Below are 21,037 nucleotides of genomic sequence, written 5' to 3' on the forward strand. Positions count from 1 at the left end.
GTGTCTCATATCACCTTGTTATTTGTACACGCTGTGACTATACAAATGATTGACATTCAAGGGGCATGGTTCAAGGGCGTTTCTATAGCATCAAATTACTAGCTAAAATGAAAATTATCACAAAAATGAAAAACTGAACATATATCAACGGGATAACAAGGATCTTTCTGAACCTTTTATTGGAAGTATAATATTATTTTTTAATTTTGATCGGATTCTCGTTTGTTTGCATGGAGAGGGCGGGGTTTACGACTTGTACTGCATCCAGCCACCAGGGGGCGATCATTACCTGGCGACCATCTTACCACAGTGTGTTCGCTCACTCGTAGCATTGAGTTTTAATGGTGCATGTACTTTTAAATGACCATAACTTGCTCAATTTTCTACCGATTCTCAAATGGTTTGGTTTCTTACAAACATTATTAATGTGGCTATAATTCTGGATGCTTTAACATGTTTCATAATTTTTTTTGTACAAGTATGCAGTGTCATGGGTACATCTTTGATGTTCATAACAAACCAAACCGTTTGAAAATCGGTAGAAAAGGTTAAAACTGTATTAAAAAATTTTAACTTATTAAAGATATCAAGATTATATTGTTTACATTATCGATTTTATGTAGAAATCTCTCAAACTTGCTTCACTTGAAGACAAACTTTCTGTTAATGCTATCCATTTTTATCACCACCAGGTGGCGACTGCAGATCAAACATGCAGTCACTGTTTCATTTCTCTGCAAAGGCTTCAGTGGAGATGAGCACGTGGACCTGTGTGATAATAATAAGAGATTATTCAAAGACATATCACAATGATGATAACTTTAGTATAGGGGATGAACATTCCCTACTGGAAAACAGCTTTAAACAAGTTAGTTGTCTGGTTTTAACAGGGGGTATTTCAGAAAGCTGAATGAAAGATGAGTATTGAACACAAAAAATATATTTTGATAAATGATGGTAAGCACACATCTGATGATAACCATTGACTTCTATAGTAGGAAAACAAATACAACGGATACCGTCAACTGTGCGGTTATCATCATTTATTGAAATATCTTCTTCATAATTCATCACAATACTTACATCATATTATTTTCCTACTATGGAAGTCAATGGTTACCATCAGCTGTCTGCTTACCATCATTTATCAAAATATATTCTTTTGTGTTCATCAGAAAACAAAAATTTAAAGAGGTTTATAACAACATGAGGATGCATCATAAAAACATCTAAAAATACTGCAAATTAATATTAAATGATATATTTCAAAGGCAAAACCTTATATACAACATTGTAGCATGTATTCTGTACTATCGGTAATTAAGCCATCTGTATTAATACTTTTAAAAATAAAAATGACAAACATTCAAAAGCATAACAGCAACTGAGGTATGAAATGTCACAGTCATGCATCATACAATGAAAAATCAAGGGATTATGAACAAAAACGTGGAGTTTATTGTATCTGCAGTTGAACAGAAAGTTATAGAGAATGACAATAGAGAACTCGTTTTATATATACACCCAAAATATTCAGCAATGAACTTATGTTTTATATTAGTTCATAAACTTACATGAGAACCAAGGTTGCTTAAATTAAATTTGGCTTTGATTGGCTTAAAGGTATAGTTCACCCAAAAACTGTAAAATTATTTTATCATTTACTTCTGTTTTGATAAACACAAAAAAGCACAAAGCTGATTGTAACCATTGACTTCCAAAGTAAGAAAACAAATATTATGGAATTATTGTGATATAAAAAAATGTGTGCTTGCTATCATTTATATGTATCAAAATATCATCTTTTGTGATTATCAGAAAACGAGAAATTCTTATTCTTAATGAGAATAAGAAAATGACATAATTTTCATTTTTGGGTGAACTATCCCTTTAACAGTGAAGCTCATATGAATACACTTTAACACTTAAATATGTCATTTCTTAAACATTAACGTGGCACAAATATTCAAGTATACTGCACACACGCATTACACCCGATTGTCTTCACAAACAGAATTTTAACACATTGGACAGAGATATGGCGGATGTTATCACACATTGAGAAATGTCCATCAAGTCAGCATTTTTTCTGCATTCTAAGGATTTTATGACACGTTATTTTCACTTCCTTATTTTCAGGATCAAGGTTAAATTTGTCTCTAATGTCCTGGTTTTTGACTCGTTTCACTGGAGTGCTTTTCTTTATAAATGTTTTCTATAAACGCACCATTTCAAACCATGTCTGGTATGAGTATAAAGTATTTCATTTCAAGTAGATAAAATAAAAACACATAAAAACAATAATCTGACATCAAGCACCATACCACAGTACAAACATCCCGTATAAGAGTTCAAATCCCCATTTATTGTGGCAGCTACAGAAGTCTTTACAGGTTTGTGTCCATTTCCCATCAACCCTGACACTTAATAAAATAAACATGAATTGCCCAGGGGATTGGAAGGCAGTGGGTTTATTATAAATGTAGACGGCTGCCTTATGTTTCTGCGTTCTGTAATAAAGGAGACTTCTCGCTGTCTGAATCCACATCTGTGCAGGACTGGACGCACATCTTCTTACTTTTTATCTACAAATGAAGACAAGACCCATGTAAGTACAACCGAAAGAAAAACAAATAAAGTTATCATTTTTGACATATAATGCATTTGAAAAAAAGTGCAAGTCAAATAATATTGCTGTAAACTTTGCAATAATATGCATAAATTGTGTACCACATTACAATAAGCTTGTATTAGTTAATAAGTTCGCTAACATGAACTAGCAATGAGCAATACTTTAACAACATTTATTTACTTCATTTTATGTTCATTTTTAGCATTAACTCAAACATTTCTAATATTAAAAATTGTAACATTAATGCACAATAAACAATGATCTTAATAAATACTGAGAAACTATATTGCTCATTGTTAGTTCAATGCATTTACTAATTTTAACAAATGCAACCTTCTTGTAAAGTGTTTTGAACAAAATCTTTTAGTGTTTGTCTCTTTACAAAACAATTTTAAGCAGATATTAACCATCATGTTGCCATCTTTGGATAAAAGCAAAACAATACAACAGTGTGTTGGTCAGCATCAACAGCCTGAAAAAAAGATTTCTCTATTGCAAAATGCTACATGCATGCTCGGGATGGCCTCGGTTAGAGAAATACATACTGTACACGTTCTGATGCATTATGAAGGACAGATCAGTGCAGAAGATGTGATGATGAAGTCAAGAGTGTTTGTTTGTGCACTCCATACACCTGCAGAGGAAGAGTTTGAAATGAGGTGCGTTCAGGCTACAAACCCACCTGCATCCTTCACCCAATATTTTTCAGCCTGGGTCTCATTGGTACTCGGGTCGTGTTTTGTATCTTTTACGTTTTCCTAAAAGAATAACCAGACCTCATTGAACATCAGGTGGGAAGTGATTCGGAGCGAGTGGTCTTCTGCAGGTTGATTTTTGTGAACATGCATGCATGAGGTGTGTAGGAGACTGAAATGGGGAGGAAGGCATGCTCGTGCGACGGTTAATCACATGCTTTGTGCTACTTTACATATTCTCAGGATAAAAGCGGATTCATATGGTTTGTCAGAGATTGTTACAAACCGTCTGATTCTTTTCATGTAAATCATTCTTTGTTTCCTTTGACATCTAAGGAATCAAAAAGTACTTGATTCCTTAGTACTTTTACTTTTTGAAGATTTAGGGTAAAAGAAAAATCATCATTTGATCACGTCTCATTGTCATGTTTCACAGACAAGGCTTAAGGCTCGTCCTAGATTAAAACACATTTGAGTGGTCTGAACTGAAAAAAAAAACATATCTTAAAATATACCAGATCCCATTGATTTGTCTCAAGAAACACAGTATCGTCTTTTGTAAGGCATGTTTTTGTAACACCTTAATTTAATTTTAAGCCTTGTCTGTGAAACCAGGTCATAGATATAAAAACAATTTTTGTCGCTGACCGCCTGTATCTGTGAAAGTTTCCTCTCATCTTTGGGTCTCTGTAAAACAAACCATGTAAATGTTTTCCCGTGTTGAACCCCCAAAGTGGGTGGACCATAATTTTAGGTCGCGCAGTTCATGCAGAAGGGTGATGAAGAGATATTAAAAGTGCTTTTGGGTACTTACCAGGATTAAACAACCGTTCAACATCACATTAATGTTACAAACCCACATCCTTTAGCATTATTCTCACACAAAAGCATTATTTAAACAAGCTGTGATACCTTATCTATGAAGAATAACACTGCGGCTGCCAGAATAAGAGCGAGTCCGAGAGCAATGAAGATATACTGCATGTACTCCATTACCATGGGCAGCACAACTAGATTGGTACGAAACGTGTTGAGGACGGGACCATCAATGTACCCGCTCTGAGAAAGAGGGACAATTAAAAAAATTTATAACTTGGTAACACTTTGTAATAATCAATAATTTGTGATCTGGTACAATCTATGTTTATAAAACTTTTATTTCAAGACTTTTCTATATGTATGACTTTCACAGGACTTGTTATTCAAGATCACCTCTCCAAACCAAATCATGGGCATCACCACCTCCTCTATATCCCCCGTTTCTCTGAAACACAGTAAAACCAAATGGGACAGAGTACAGATCTGTAATCATAAAACAAACATTTGGACCTCAGGTTGGTTTTGTGCAAACACCGAGCGCTGTGATATCTGTACTGTACTTACGAGATGCCCGGCACGCTCTTTATCAACAGATTCAGCTGTAACCGGATGGACACGTTCATGGGCACTCCAGTCTCCTGCAATACAAACATATTTCAGTGAAGGTCGTTTACTACAAAACACATGAGAGGTCTTTTAATATAAAGGTTCAGTAAGAGGTTCAGATCATTTTAAAGAGGAAGAGAATAAAAAAAATTGTGATTTGAAAACTTTGAATTTTGGTTTACTTTTATATAAAGAGAGGTGCAATTTCACTGCACAATAATAAAAATTTGTAAATAGAGCATCTGTACTTTGTAAATATTCTAGTATCCATAACCAATTCTGAAAATATAGGTCAAAATATAGAAACAATACCACCACAAAGCTCAGAAATACATTGAACTTTACTCTGTTATCTACATAAAACATGTGTAGCGTATAATCTGTTTGAGATAGTCTTATTACTGAAGACAAATATTTACATAAAAGATTAATTCTTGATTCACTTAATTCAATATACTCAATCTAAAGCCAAAGCTTGCAAGTAACAGAGAAGAACATGCTAAAGCCACAACCTAAAAATACAAATATAAACCACATAGTTATTGGAAAATTAAAAGAACTTAAAAATACAAAACCAGTGCTAACAGCTTAATACCTCAAATGCAAATTTTTTAAATATTTACTGACAACATTAACCCAAATTTCTTTGTAACACGACATGACTATTTTAAATTAACTAGTGAAGACAAAAAAAATATTAAAAACAAAAAAGTGTCGAGTATTTACAGGCCCTGAAATATAGGCCTAAAATGTCTTATACGCATTTATAAAAAATATTACCTTAAGTACTAAAAGTACCTAAAGTTGATTTAAAACCTTTGACCGGTGGTGTGTATATAGATAATTAAATTGCTGAAACACGCACTTGTTCTTATATATATATATATATATATTAGGGATGTTACGGTATTATAAATTTCGTGGTATTGCGGTATAAAAAATTTCGGTACAACCGTGGTCACGTGATTCGGTAAAATATTAGGTCTTCCGGGCAACACATGTAGTTTTTTTCCAGCCAAGTGCAGCGAGTGGAGGGACGCGGGAACTACAATTCCCATAATCCCACGCGTGCCACTCTGATGCCTCTCTATATATATACATATTTAAAATATTTTATATATATATATATATATATATATATATATATATATATATATATATATATATATATATATATATATATATATATATATATATATATAGCTGTTTATCCCTAAATATTCAGTGCAAGTCATCTATTTAAATTTTTTTTATTAAATAACAATTTAGTATAACAGAAATCAGAAATGAATCAGTTTGGCACAGGTATATTTTTGTCTACAAAATTAATTTTAAGGATTGAACCATACACCTTCAGATTAAATTATTTTTTAAATCAAAGTTAATCTGGAAGTGTATGTGACCCTGGACCACAAAACCAAAAGTCATAAGTTGCACTGGTATTTTTTTTAGCAATAGCCAACAATACATTGCATGGGTCAAAATTATAGATTCAGAAGGATCATAATCTATGAAGATATATTAAAAAATCTCAAAAAGGTATTTATTATTAGAAATATGTGTTGTTAGGGAATTTATTTGTATAACTTTAAAGGTGATTTTCTTAATAAATAGATTTTTTGCACCACCAGATTCCAGTTATTTCAACCAAATATCGTCCTATCATAACCTTATACATTTGAAGAACATTTTAAAAAACTTATTTTTAAGAGTGTAAGCCAACTGCCCAAAATAATAAATATATATAAACCAAAACAATAAAAGATCTCATAATTTTGCATTTCTGAACTTGTTTTTGAAATAAAATCTGTGAAATTCAGTGTTAAATATATTACTACACAATACAATTTCAAGAATTAGCAACCAAATGCTTTCAAATCAGTCAAAAAGAATTAACAAACAAATTCAGCATCAGTATAAACCTGGGATATTTTTCCCAAAAGCATTGTTAGCCAACTATGGTTGTTTTTCCCATTGAACTCCATTACTCATGACAGAACTTGCAACCATTGCGTTTGGGAAACACACCCTTAGTTGGGCAAAATAAAGCAGGAAAAACATCTCTACTTGTAAAGACACAGAAGTAATTAAATAGCTTTTGTTAAGGCATCTTAGTCACGGACCCAAAACTGCAACTACGACGGATTCTGAAGCGAGTTGAATATCAAGCTGTGAATTTGCCTCGGATGTATTTTACCTCAAGCAAGATCACAGAGGTGAGAAAATTGCCTCGAACTACATATCATATTTGTTAATAATGTTATCTATAGCGTCAAGAGCTGAACTTAAATAAGGGTGCATTCATATCTCCAATTATAACAAGCCCATTAAGTTAAATGTGTCTTATCACACTGTATGTGCGGCCAAAGGCGCCCTGATTATAGACTTTACGTGATCAAATGAACTAAGAGATAACAATGCAAAATACATTTACATTTATGCATTTGGCTGACGTTTTATCCGGAGTGACATTCAATGCATGCATTTATCAGTATGTGTATGGGAATCGAGCCCATGACCTTTGCACTGTTAACGCAATGCTCCACATGAACAATTTACAGTCTTTATGCACTTGACCAGAAAAAATAAACATATTCAATTATTGCACATTTAAACACATTTAATAAGAAAAGCTTTAGTTATTTATTGCCATTCTTAGAATTTTACACCGATGAAAACTTTGACAATACTGCCAAATTATACCAATTAAAATGACAAACTTCACGGTGTTTATAGTCGGTCATTAAGTTTCAGAGCACCATAAAAGTTGCAATAACTACAATTTCCAATTAGCTTATCAGACGTCATAAAGATAAATGTAACTTTATTATCAAATTATTCACTTCAAGAAAACAACAACCTACAGCACTTTACAGTCATGTGTCACAATTGAAGAAAGTATTGACCTGTAATACAGAACACAGTGACTGAGAGAAATCGGCTGCTAAATCTTTTTTAAAGGCAAAAACAAATCAAGATCTTGATGCAACTACTTTAGATAAGGGACATAAAGACGGACTTTTATGGCCAATCAAAGTTAAAGTTTCGTAAGTCAATGAGACTGATAATCAATAACCTTGAAAGATAAATTTTGCTTTACATTCAGTTCTCGTTTCCTGATGTAAAATAGTTTAAAATTGAATTGTGTTATAAAGTAATGTTTATTTTACCATTTTTTATGCCCAAGATATATGAATAAGTGAATAAAACAGCATTATTGATGTGACATTTTCAGTCAAAAAGTAAAATGATTTCTCAGAGAATGCATTTATTATTAAACCATCTGTTCATATTTTCCTAAACCCATGATGATAGAGACCAGACATTAGAAAAATATCAGCCTATCTTTTCTATTTTCAACCCTCCCGTTTTTCCCATATTTCTCCCGTATTTTTATTCTTTCTATAATAAATCCCACATTGGCATATTTGATTTTTGCTACATTCACCTCCGGTATAGCAGGCGGCAGTATATCTGTAACATATCATTCAAAAGACTCCCGCCACTGTAACAAGAAAAAAGCTTTCCGGGGATGGGTGGAGGATTACGAGCCGTGCGCAAATGACCTAAAAAAACAAGTCTAGTTTTCAGACAAAAAATATAAAATCCAAGTAAATTTGTGATTAACACAAGCTAAATAATCTGCCAATGGGGTATGAAAACTTTACATAAATTTTTCTTGAATTGAAAAAAATGAAACTTATTTTTTTTTAAAAAGTAAAAAAAAAGGAGTTTTCATTCCTCGTTGGCAGTTCAAATTTACTTAAATTAAAAAAAAATTGTCTATAAACTAGACTTATTTTCTTAAGTAATTTTGTTTATCAAGAAAATATATCTTGATTTAAGAATTGTTAGATATTTTTACTGAAAACAAGACAACAATACGAAGAAAGAAAGTCATTTTTTGCAGTATACCCATCCATTACCTTGCATAGTAATGAAAATGGGGGGATTGTTAGGGTTCTGGAAATTTCCCTCGTTCTCAAATCCCAATGTTGACAGGTATGTTGACAAGTGTTATGGATGTGATAAAAAAGGGACTTTTTGGGAAACCACATACATGTAGAAATTTGTGAATTAACAACCAAAAACCAATAATACTCAACAAATGGATAAGGGATGACTCTTCAAAAAACAAATAATAGGCTTATTTATTTTAATTTTCATGTGCGCATTCATGAGGAAAAAACAACGTTATTGATGTTACAATTCTGAAAGCTGCATTTACACAACTATCATTGTAAAATATTTTTGAAAACTTTTTAAGCCACCAAAAACTGACATCTGAGATACCAGTATGCTTAAAAACTTTTGGTAATTTTTTTATGGTAAAGTTGACATTTGCATGCTCATATGTTACTTCTTTTTAGGGCTGCAACTAACAATTATTTTCAAAATCGTTTAATCAAACAATTATATTTTTCCTCGATTAATCAACTAATCAGATAAGACCTTAAATATTTACTCAATTTTATTTTTGACTTTTTATAGCTAAATAAGGCATAAATTAGGGTTGTCAGGTGTAGAAGTGTACTTTTTAAATACAAAAGCCACATAATACTACAAAGTTTTACTAATATAATCTTTTTGATATTTTAAGCTTTAAATAATAAAGTTTCTGCAGCTTTTAATTAATAAAACATCTTTAAATGTCACAGAATAATTATTTTATGTCATAGATTAATTGTTTTGCCATAGATTTTTTTTAATCTTAAACTTTAGACCTTGATGAGATTTAACATTATTTGTTTACAAAATAAATAATCCATATGATATGAAAGTTATATACAGGCGTGGTTACAGTAATAAAAACCTGGATTTCACTCTTACTTGAAAACAGATGCTTAGTTTGTGGTTCATAACTACTTTTTATGACTCAACAACAATTAAATCAATACAAACTCACTTATATTAAAGGAAGAAATTAAACCTTTATTAACAAGGAGCATGTGACATCACAGACCAACTCGTCATTGACAACGAATTACATAATCGAATATTACCAATTTGATCGATTAGCTGTTGCAGCCCTACTTTTTTTTCGAGAGAAATTACACTTTATATTTTGTTACATTATATAAAGTTCTATCTGGATGTTTTTTGGTGTTTGGGTTCTCTTACCGGGTGAATATCAATAAAAAGCCCGTGATCGTCTTCATTTGGACTGAGTCCATAGACAGTGCTCAACAGTGCAGGATCGGCATTAAAAAAGTGTGGATGAGACATAAACACGGGAGAATCTGAAATAAACAATGTGGCATTCACATTATAAATTATCACATCAATCTTCTTAACTCTGAAATAACTGTAGACAGCTGTATAACATCATAAACAGATGCAAGTTGAGTTACTCACTGTGTCTGCAGGTACTGACGCTGAGAAGACCCGACTGTCTGCACGGACAGAAGCCCTCATTGGGTGGATAATCTGAACCGTTGGCGAACAGAGTCTTTGGGGCCACATAACGGTAAACAGGGATGCCTTGAGACACACCTGGTCTTTGGTAGACCAACTCCATGGACCTGAGTTTGGAAAAATGACACGACACTGCCTGACAAATATAGAGATTTCATACCGTCATCAAGACCTTATTGGGATATTAAAAAGATGTCTGTCCCGTCGTGTTTCTGACCTGTCTGATTTTCTTTCCTTTAAAAAATGCTTTTATTCATAAAATGAAAAGTTCCACTTATGCTGGGTATATAGCAAAATATAATCGGGTTGATTTCTCCCCTTCCGACAATCTTAGCTATGTCCCGATTATCTTATCAGATTTTCCCTTGGTGTGAGGCGTGTTAAGAGTGTCCGAACCTGATCGGAAGAACGTCAGAGCCGCCCCGATCCCGTAAATATGTTTAATATTCACGATTAGAAAACCTGATGTGTGTGGGAAACCCGAGGACAAACGGGTGGACGCTCTTGATATTATCATGTGAAACGAAACAATATCCAATCAGAAAGGGAGATGATGGAAGACAGAAGCAGTCATGGCGCAGCCCAAGGTGAAGTTGATGCAAAATGAGCTTGACTCCATGACTTCACACAAACCCTTTTCTTTTTCCCTTGAATTGTCTGTGAAAATCATTCCAAACACTATCATTGAAATTTCTTTTTTGCATATCGTCCGCCATGCTTATTCTGAAGTCTCGCGAGATTTTGTGAGAATTCCTGTGTTGACAGTCGAGACTCTGGTTGAAAATCTGTTTGTGTGTGGTGTGCGTTCTTTCACACATCATGGCACACCACACACTATGGGCTCTATCTTACACCCGGCGCAATGCAGCACAATGCGCAACCCAGGTGTCTTTTGCTAGTTTCCACCCTGCGCAATTATCATTTTCACGTTTAGCGCCACGTTGTTTAAATAGCAAATGCATTTGCGCCCCCTTTTGCGCCCATGGGCGTTCTGGTCTGAAAACGAGGTGTGTTCAGGCGCATTGTTGGCGCGTTGCTACATTGAGGCAACTAAAATAGACTACGCCATTGACCAACAAAAACCTGCTCTAAAGTCTAAAGTCAATGGCGCAATGTGTTTTTTTATTATTTAAAGAGCGCATTAGTAATATGCGTCTATAAACAAGACGACCACGCGGGTTTGCTTAACACATACATGAATGCGCAGCAGCACAAAAACGCTTTTAAATATGAAAAATTAAAGGATTGATTGTAAAAGATTATTATTGAGTCTCTTGGACATAAATGAGGACTAATTATGAGACGATAGAAGGCGCAAAGAGTTGCTTCACCTGCAGCCTGGTGAGTAAATAAATGCTTTGCTTTAAACAAATGCATCTGTTTTTAAATGTTTTTTTAAATGCTACCTCACGGATTTATTGTATATGATGACTCTGTACCTGTGGATATGGTGGGATGAGAAACATTTTTAAGAAATGCTGAAAAAAACGGACGCTGTCCAAGTGCTGAAACGTGCGGAGAGCCGTTTGTAAATTCTTTATCTCCTGTTTGTTACAAATAAAGTATTTTTAGAGTACAAACCTTATCTTACATACTTGTAAATTATTTTTTGATGATATTGGATAGCCATACATTTACAGCAATTAAAAGCCTGCTTTTTTACTTCCATTACTAAAAGAAAACGGGTTTTAAAGGTTTTAATAAAAAAATTACAATTTCAATACAAGTGAAAAATACAACACAATTACTTAACATTAATCTTAAACTGGGGATCTTCTTCCTCCGCTTAGTTTTTCAGTTTACAAAGTTCGTCATCTAAATAGGGATTAGACATAACGCCAACGCAACTGGCTTTTAAAGGGGATGAGAGCTGAGACTGTCATTGGTTTATTGCACGTTACGCCCAAAATACTCATCACTCATTAAAAAAAAATAGGACCTACCCTTTTCGACCATGCGCTCGGCGCACAAACCATTTTTCCCGTCGTTAAACTAGCAAAAGTGGATTCGGACACGCCCATTTAGACGTTGCGCTGTGCGCTTTAGAAAATGTGCTTAGATCATTAAAAAGGGGCCCTATAGGTGCAAAATGGTTAAATCTAGGATTTTTTATCCTCATTTTTGTGGTCAAATTTTGAAAATCTTATAAGACGTAAAAAATCTTTGGTGTGTACTCAGCATTACATTCATTGTATGAACTCAAGCATTATTTAACTCTTTCCCCGCCATTGACGACATAACTCGTCAATTAAGAGAAAACGCTTCCCTGTCAATGACGAGTTTTTCTGGCCATCCGTATTTCCGCTGTTATCCACCAGGTGGTGCTATCACCAAACTTATAAACCCAGAAGTATCCCTTAGGTCAAACGGTTTAAACTCAGTGTATGTTTTGAGGATCGCTCTAAATCTGATCTCTAACAAAAGTCCTTCACAAAAACACAATTTATCTCAGCTTTTGTTCAAAATTTGTTTTTTTAAGAAACCTACCCATATTTGAGAGGTTATATAAAGAGAAAAACTTTTTTTGGTGTTTATTTTGAAAGCAGAAGGTCTGTTCTTTCATTTGAAATATTGTATGTTTATATATTTAAAGAAGAACATTTTCTGGAAGGCATTAAACTTTTGTGATATCATAAAAATGCTGGTGCTGACTGGCCACGTTTTTAAAATGCAAACGAGGAAAAAGTGTTCTGCATAAGAGAGCAATGAAGGTGAGGAAACGACAGATACGTTTTCATTTTAAACTTTTTCGGCTATAAGCCAATGCAAATTTGTCTTTATTGTTTTGCATGTTTAAAAAAAGAATTAAATAAAATATTTGTATAAGCCTAGACGTCCTACTGTATGTGTTGTACCTGCATGCATCAGGGCTGTAGAAAGGAAGTGTTGTCTCTGTGGTCATGAATGGAGGCCACATCTGTCCTGCTGTGCCATTGATCATATTACACTCTTCAGTATTCCAGTAATTTACCTGCAATAAAAGTCCTTTAGTATTAGATTTGCATTGAGTTTGATATTAATCTAATGAAGACATACAGACCTACACTTTAATGAGCTGTCTTGCTTTTTACAACAGTCATGTAACCTCAGGCACAAGTTTGAATAGTTTACTTCTCTTACAGTACGTGGGTCAATGCGTGCGTTTACACGCACAGAATAAGTGGATAACTATCAAACATCTGCTTATTACAAAAACCCGTTTTCATGCATTTACATGCAAATCAATAAACCAGCTATGCAGAAAACTTGGAAATGTGTCAGGTTTCCCGCAGGCAGTGACTTAACCGCCTATAGTACATAACAGTCCTTCAAAAAGCAGACAGAAAATCTCTTCTCATGTCTACAGAACCTGTAAGTGTAACATGAGCATTAATTTTCACACTTTCTCTGCCAACTGTTTGAATCGAGCACAGACTTTTACACGTAGAGACATGTGCACATGATCAAAAGTGTGAGAAAGACGGTTAAGCTGTTTACATGCAATGCCAAATCAGAGTAATTAGCAAAAAACTACCTGTGCCGATCGGTTTTTGCTTATGCCGTCGATAAAAAAAACAATGTTTTAAGTGTTTACATGACACCTTATCAGTTTATTAAGCATAATCGACGTGTAAACGCACTCATGACAAAACATGAGTTAGGATCAATGCTTAAAAAGTATTTTTTTTACATATCAGGACATTTTTTATATTCCCATTCAAAAAAATGTCAGGTGGTACAACCAAGTATTTTTGCCAGATAAGTTTTATTGCACTCCCTGTGTCATACTGATCATTGTGAGTTAGGATCAATGCTTAAAAAGTATTTTTTTACATATCAGGACATTTTTTATATTCCCATTCAAAAAACCGTCAGGTGGTACAACCAAGTCTTTTTGCCAGATAAGTTTTATTGCCCTCCCTGTGTCATACTGATCATTGTTTGTTGTTTTAATATTGGCATTTAAAATGATAATCGTGAAAAAAGTTTGAACGTGTAAAACAACTTTTATATAAACTAACATTTGAGAGATATAAATCTAAGAACAATAATTTAATAAAATAAAGTGTAATAACAATTATACCTTGCATTTATTATAAATAAAACTATTAGCTTATTAATAGTGCTGGGCAAAGATTAATTGCAATTAATTGCATACAAAATAAAAGTAAGTATTTGCATAATATATGAGTGTGTGCTGTGTGTAATTATTTGTATAAATACACACAAATTCATGTATGTTTTTAAGAAACATTTACACGTGTACATATATTTATTTAGATTTTTTTATATATAATATATTAATAAAAAAATCTGAAATGTATACATGTATGTGTGAAAAAATATACATAAAAATTACACACATATTTTATGCAAAAACTTAATCTAGATTAATCTTTGCCCAGCACTACTTATTAATTATTTAGCTTCATGTTTTTTTTTCTTAAGGGCATTTTTAGCAGTTGCACCCTTTGACTTTCTGGTTGCACCACCTGAACTCTGAATTTACATTTAAACAGACTTTTACTTGGATGCTTTTGGAGCTTTTGACAGGGATATCAAATTTATAGATATACTTTATACATGCAATTATACAGAGCCCCTAAGGGGACATGGACCAAAAATTAGTTTAGTTTAAAAAAAGTTTAGTTTCGTGTGCGCACGTGAAACTATCGCGTGCGCACGCTAAATTAAACTTTAAAAAATATTTCTGAACATGAAGGTTTGGCGTGAACACATGAAACTAAACTTTAGATTTTTTTACTCTAATGTCACCTTAGGTGCTCGGTACAATTAAAATGTGTTCGATAAAATATATTTTTTTCTAGTTTTATGTTGGTTGTACCACCTGACACAGAAAGTGGATTAAAGACATTAAAAAGGCTATTTTTTTGTATTTTAGAGAAATGTACACGCTGTTGGACAAAATATTTGTGAAATGTGTTTAAAGGAACGGTTTTGAACATTTAATAATTTAATAAACCAATTAAACACCATTTATTTTCAACAGAAAATGTATTTAACTAAATAGGTAGTTATTTTTATAGTAATTAAATGCCTCCGAACACAAAAATGTCCATGTCATGTCATTTACCCACAGATTGTGTGTTCAGCATTAAAATGCATGCTAAGAAGTCAGGTTATGAGGTTTTGGTATGCAGCTAGTGTTTTATTTTTTCATTGCTCAGCTTACCATTTTCAGACCGTTCCAAGAATCGACTTTATGAACATTCCTGATGTCACCACGGCCCGTGAAGACGGTGAACTGCCCAGTGTTGGAGTTGTTAAACTGTATTTGGAAAGAAATCACTTAAATTTAAAAGCTGTCAATCTTTTGCTTAATAAATCACTCAACTGATCACAAAAGATGATAACTAAATGTTTCGAAAGAATACCTCAGCAAACAAGCCGAACTTCCCGCCGGTCGGCAGCATGCCGGGAAGAATTGTGTTCAAGAAATCCACCAACTTGCTGTCGTAGCCCCACATGAGTTCTCCCACCGGTTTAGTCAGGAAAGGTCCCTCTTTAAAGGTTTTAAATGTGGTGCTGAGCAACACCCGAAAAGGATACGGCGTATTCTCCATCATTACCGCCGCACCCTAAAATGGAGAAACAAACGCTTGTGTAAAGTTTTTACTTTGAATTGCATCGCATGAAAAAATAAATCTCATCATCAGAAAATTACCAGCACAAGCATGTTGGGGATGGTGACCACATCGGACTCATTCCCCACAGACATGCTTTCCTCAAAGAAATACCGACGATATTCAAGATAAGTCACAGTGTTGTTATCGTGAAATGTGATGTTGTCTTTCCAGCGTTGCTCACTGGAACAGATAAGATTAATAAAAATAAAATAAAGGATGTATTTAGTCTGAGCTGAGCTGACTTGTAACCTTAGTAGTAGCCTCCAAACAGTAATATTGTCCATATTTTGCAAAACACTGCTTTTTGAGGAACAACTTTTGAGGAGAAAGCAGCACAAGATGTCATGCTATATGGCACACGTTTGCAAGCACATGATTGGTTTTGAAACTTATTCCATGTGTCTATTTCCCAAAAAAGTAACCACACTAAGATGCAAGCAATGCATGTTAAAAAAATGCATTTTATCTTTTAAAAAAAGAATAAATAAATAAGTAAATTAAGTGTGCTAATTTTGGTTTTATACCAAACATTTAGGGGCAGTTTCCCAGACAGGTTTGTGATTAATCCAGGACTAGGCCTTAGTTATTTTAGGACATTTAGGTAGTTTTTACAAACAAACATTACTGGTGTGCATCTAGAGACAAAACTATGCTATACTTAGATATTTTAAGATGGTGGACAGCATATATGCACAACAGTTATGAGATTAGAGGCGAACCATCTAGTGCAGAGAAAGTAAGAGATAAACGAAATTCTCAATTGACAAAACATCCTTCAGGAAAGAAACAAAACTCCTAATAACACAAGAGAGGAAAGTTTAGACTTTTCGGTGGTCTTCCCTGGACAACTGACAGATAAACCCATAAAGCATTTACTGTACCATGAATTTCAAGGCTTTGGAGTGTTTGCCTACACGTCTGAACATCAACAGATGGTTCCAAAACGCGATTAAAAACAATTTAGTCACCGCCAAAATCAGTAGGCTATTGTATCAGCCAGGTGAGTATTAAAAAGTAATTCTTCATTTGACACAAAATCCTAGTGTGTGTATTTATAAATACATTATTATTTTACACAGTACACACACATATATATTATGTAAACAAAAACTTTTATTCTGCAAATGATTAGTCGCGACTAATCGTGAGGCAGCACTACAAAATTGGATATCCGCGGTGTTATTCTGTCACCTTTTCTCCCTTTTTTCTAAGCCGCGACAAACGCCAGTCTTCCTCTCTGCAGAATGCAATAAATCTGCTCAACCAATCACAAAACAATAATGGTGGCCATTTGAATACACACAAAATCCTAGTTTTCCTCATCTAAAAAAAGCTAAACAGTAATTTTGATGGCATTGATAAACCTGTGGTGGTTTTCTTTGGCAGGGAAGAAACGTAAGCCATCAAAATTATAATAATTAACGTGAGAGGCACTCAGGTGAAGGAAAAATGCCAGCTATTTCTTGTTCTCATACATCAGCATCAAGCTTTTGTCATGTTAACACACTGACCCGAGGCGATCAGCAATGACAGTGTTCTTAATATGACACGTATGAAAAGTGTTTTTATTAATGCCATTAATGTTTATTTTTTTTAAATCAGTGTACCACTAGTCAACTAAATGAATATAACAAAGATGAATGCACATTTATTCAATAGATTTATAGCTTTAAACTTGTCATGGATTTATTGCATTTTGCGGATAAAAGAATCAGTTTTTATAATAAATCTTAGAAAATCTAATTATGGATTTGAATTTTTTATGTTTTTATAACCTAAAGGTGCTATGTGAAAGTCAGAAAATAGTGGTTTTCATCTTCTCACTTTCTTGGTATATAAAACACATTTTACCCAAATTAGTCAAAACGGATTTATTGCGTTTTGGAACCAAAATCTTCATATTTGTACTGATTTACAGAAACTAGCGCCTCAAGCCATAGAGAAAAATAATCTTGGGGGACAAAATCCAAATTCATACCGGTAGACGTACGGACCCCTCTGTTGCAGCATAGGCTTCTCTCCCTTCAGGATCTCATCAGGATTGAGAACATTGAAGAAATACACCGACATAAAGAAGGGAACTGGGATGTCTTTCCACATAGTGTAGGAGAGATCATTCTTTGGATTAATCTGTACATTCTGTAAAGATATATAAAGGACATAAATATGGTTAACAATAACAGTATGATTTCATGCTATACTTGAAATAAAATAAAATAAATTCAAATCTAATTCTTGTATATTAAACGTGCTACATAATTTACATATGCAATTATATTAATTTAAAGAAAATAATTAAAGTTTTTAATTAACTCATTACATACCCATATTGTGGAATAGTACAATGAGATGTTAGTGACACATTTACATTTATTCATTTAGCAGACACTTTTATCGACTTATATATTGAAGAAACATTTTATATTTTGACAAGTAAAACAAACAAATGTTATTTTTCATTGGCAATTGAGTAACGTGGTGAATTGAGCACGTGTCTGACAGGTTGATTTAAACAATGTAACAAATCAGTGTAACATTAAATCAGTGTAACATTAAATCAGTGTTACATTAAATCAGTGTTACATTAAATCAGTGTTACATTAAATCAGTGTTACATTAAAACAGTGTTACATTAAAACAGTGTTACATTAAAACAGTGTTACATTAAATCAGTGTAACATTAAATCAGTGTAACATTAAATCAGTGTAACATTAAATCAGTGTAACATTAAATCAGTGTAACATTAAAACAGTGTAACATTAAATCAGTGTAACATTAAATCAGTGTTACATTAAATCAGTGTAACATTAAATCAGTGTAACATTAAATCAGTGTTACATTAAAACAGTGTAACATTAAATCAGTGTAACATTAAATCAGTGTAACATTAAATCAGTGTTACATTAAAACAGTGTAACATTTAAACAATGTAACATTTAAACCCGTAACTTTGTTGCAGTTTCATGTACGTGGAATGTGATACAATATGTTATGGTTGACTAACCTAGTGTTGTTTAAATTAAGGGCTTAAAACGCACAAACTCTGATATCAGATCAAATAAAATCATTAATTAATTCGTTAATTGGAGCGTATGTAGCGTATCTTACCTTTACTATTTGGTCATCTATGATAATAGGTCCGACAAACACGAGGACAGTCCCGAACAACACAGCCGAACCTCCCAGGACTAAAAGCACAATCGCTGTAGTAGATTTAGATAGACACATCTTTACTTCAGTTCAAACTAATCGCTTTTACAAATAAATGCAAATATTTTACACAATAAATATCTTTCTATAATCCACTGAAGTCAAAGCGCTACAGACTCCACAACAGGAGAACAAACTTTCAGCTTAATAAATGAAGCCATAAAACTCTGGTCATCGCGTTATTAATGCTCTCTTAACTTTATGACTGACTACAGTATAACTGTGTGCAATGTTAAAGTCCGAGCGAGTTTTATAATCGTTTTGCTCTTGGATTGCCATGTTTACGGTGCTCGTGGCTGCTCCACAGCGCTCATGGCTCCGCCCATAAACCAGGGAATTCTGGATAATGTAGTTACGTATGGGGCAGTGAAAGGAAAATCTGAAAGAAAAACTGTAGATAAACTGCTCGAAATGAAGAGTGGAAATATCTGGACACTTATTGGTTGTCCATATGTTAATATGAAGAATTAAAATCCATAAAAAATCACCCCATCATTAAAACAGAAAGTACAATGTGTTTATGTGAACTAAAATAACTAATTTTAGTCAAATTTGTTTCAAAGACTAAAATACTAGACCAAAATCTATAGTATATGCACCCTATGTGAACTTGTAGCCTAAATTTGACTTCATTATGCACAACTTGCATAGGCTAGTGCTGTATATGATATGCACATATATTACAAAATAGATCAAATTATTTTGTGCATGACAGCAGAAAGACAAAGATCATAATAATTTTTCTGTATATGTTAATATGAAAGTTGACCTGGATATGATTTTAAAATCTTTTGGGGGTAGGGGAATCAACATTTGTTCAAAACTTTTTTATGAAACATCAAGTAGCCTATCATCTGATTTCTCCTGTGATGCATTGAGAGATCTACAAGCCAAATTTAAATTATAGATTAATAAAATAACACAATGGCTGACTAGGCATTTTGTTTTCTTTTACATGGGAGGGGCCGAAACATACAGTAGGCTATGTCATGTGGTTTGAACCACCCTTAATTTCTTTATTCACCTGCATAAAAATAAACAATTTACAGAACAGCTACTTTAATACATTCCTAAACTGTATCATTAGAGTCATTCCAGTATGAGATAATACAGCCTAGAGAGCCATTAAAGTATAAAATGTCAAATAGGGTGAATGGAAAATTAGACATCAAAAGATCAGGCTGTTCATGTGATTGCAATTTTAAAACCAAGACCAATTCACCAAAGCAAAATAAGAAATGTGCTCACATTGGTCTCCTAAAGGGCATGACAAACACGATCAACCACACATTATTAAAGATATTTGCTGGTGCACAGCACTGAAACCACTGTCTGGGATTGGAGTTGTTGTGCAGTTGAGCTTTTTTGATGTCTGGTATGCAAAACTTTAACTTAACAAGTTAAATGAACCCATTAACACATACAATAACAGGTCAAGGTGGTTATTTTTATATTCCTTGTGCTGTAATGAGCAGGTATATTTAATTTTATTCCAAGCAAGATAAATTAATAAATTTATTCACAGACCATCCATGCAGGATTGCTGCATTCTTTATAAATCACCATCTTGTTTTTATATTTCTCACTTAAAAGCCAACATTTACATATTGTTCATTAATAATGTTGTGTTTAATTTAATTATTTAGTTGTGTTTTCTTTTTAATAGTTCAAAATCAAGTCAAATTCAAATGATACATTATATTACTGATGCATGCCCAAGTTTTCCTGAAGCCCTCGTGTGACATTAATGATCATGTGAGACAGCTTATATAAAGCAGATGATTTTCATGGTCTCTGAATACTTTTGTTTGTATGATGTCTTTATAGCTGTGACAGAGCTAAACACTGGATTTCCTTAGTAAAGACTTAATGTGCTTTACCTAAAGGCTTGTGTTTTTCTTAAACAAACAGAACAAATGCAAATAAGTTTTAATATGTGACTATTTGAATACGCTAGGCACAGTAGTGGTGGTGGGATTGTCATCTTGACTGCTAACACAAAGGTTGATTTGTATATACTTTAAGTTGCACA

The 21,037-nt window shown here is 33.4% G+C and overlaps 1 protein-coding gene across 4 annotated transcripts; it reads right to left on the bottom strand.

Annotated features, from left to right (window-relative positions):
• Nucleotides 1–1,435: 1,435 nt before the first annotated feature.
• Nucleotides 1,436–19,327, bottom strand: scarb1 (scavenger receptor class B, member 1). 4 transcript variants are annotated; one of them, XM_065262581.2, is made up of 13 exons: nucleotides 18,904–19,327; nucleotides 17,773–17,933; nucleotides 15,833–15,974; nucleotides 15,543–15,746; nucleotides 15,341–15,436; nucleotides 13,023–13,138; nucleotides 10,108–10,274; nucleotides 9,874–9,992; nucleotides 4,711–4,784; nucleotides 4,540–4,591; nucleotides 4,240–4,386; nucleotides 3,178–3,266; nucleotides 1,436–2,585 (listed from the first exon to the last, which is right to left on the bottom strand). In XM_065262581.2, exons 1-12 carry the CDS (start codon nucleotides 19,021–19,023, stop codon nucleotides 3,210–3,212), a joined length of 1,455 nt encoding a protein of 484 aa, XP_065118653.1. In that variant the 5' UTR covers nucleotides 19,024–19,327; the 3' UTR covers nucleotides 1,436–2,585; nucleotides 3,178–3,209. The 4 variants fall into 4 exon arrangements, with proteins under 4 accessions (XP_065118653.1, XP_065118644.1, XP_065118635.1 ...); XM_065262572.2 differs by lacking the exon at nucleotides 3,178–3,266 and adding an exon at nucleotides 3,315–3,390; XM_065262563.2 differs by lacking the exon at nucleotides 3,178–3,266 and having other exon boundaries at nucleotides 18,904–19,326.
• Nucleotides 19,328–21,037: the final 1,710 nt, after the last annotated feature.

This window comes from Paramisgurnus dabryanus, chromosome 10 (assembly GCF_030506205.2).
Source record: "Paramisgurnus dabryanus chromosome 10, PD_genome_1.1, whole genome shotgun sequence".
Taxonomy (NCBI): Eukaryota; Metazoa; Chordata; class Actinopteri; order Cypriniformes; family Cobitidae; genus Paramisgurnus; species Paramisgurnus dabryanus.

What these genes read in the sequence shown, in the direction of transcription:
- scarb1 (XM_065262563.2), bottom strand. Translation starts at nt 19,023, where the DNA reads ATGTGTCTATCTAAATCTACTACAGCGATTGTGCTTTTAGTCCTGGGA. An exon ending in AGTTCGGCTTGTTTGCTGAG is followed by an intron (nt 15,437 to 15,542) that starts GTATTCTTTCGA and finishes TTCCAAATACAG; the next exon opens with TTTAACAACTCCAACACTGG. An exon ending in CCATGATTTGGTTTGGAGAG is followed by an intron (nt 4,387 to 4,539) that starts GTGATCTTGAAT and finishes CCTCTTTCTCAG; the next exon opens with AGCGGGTACATTGATGGTCC.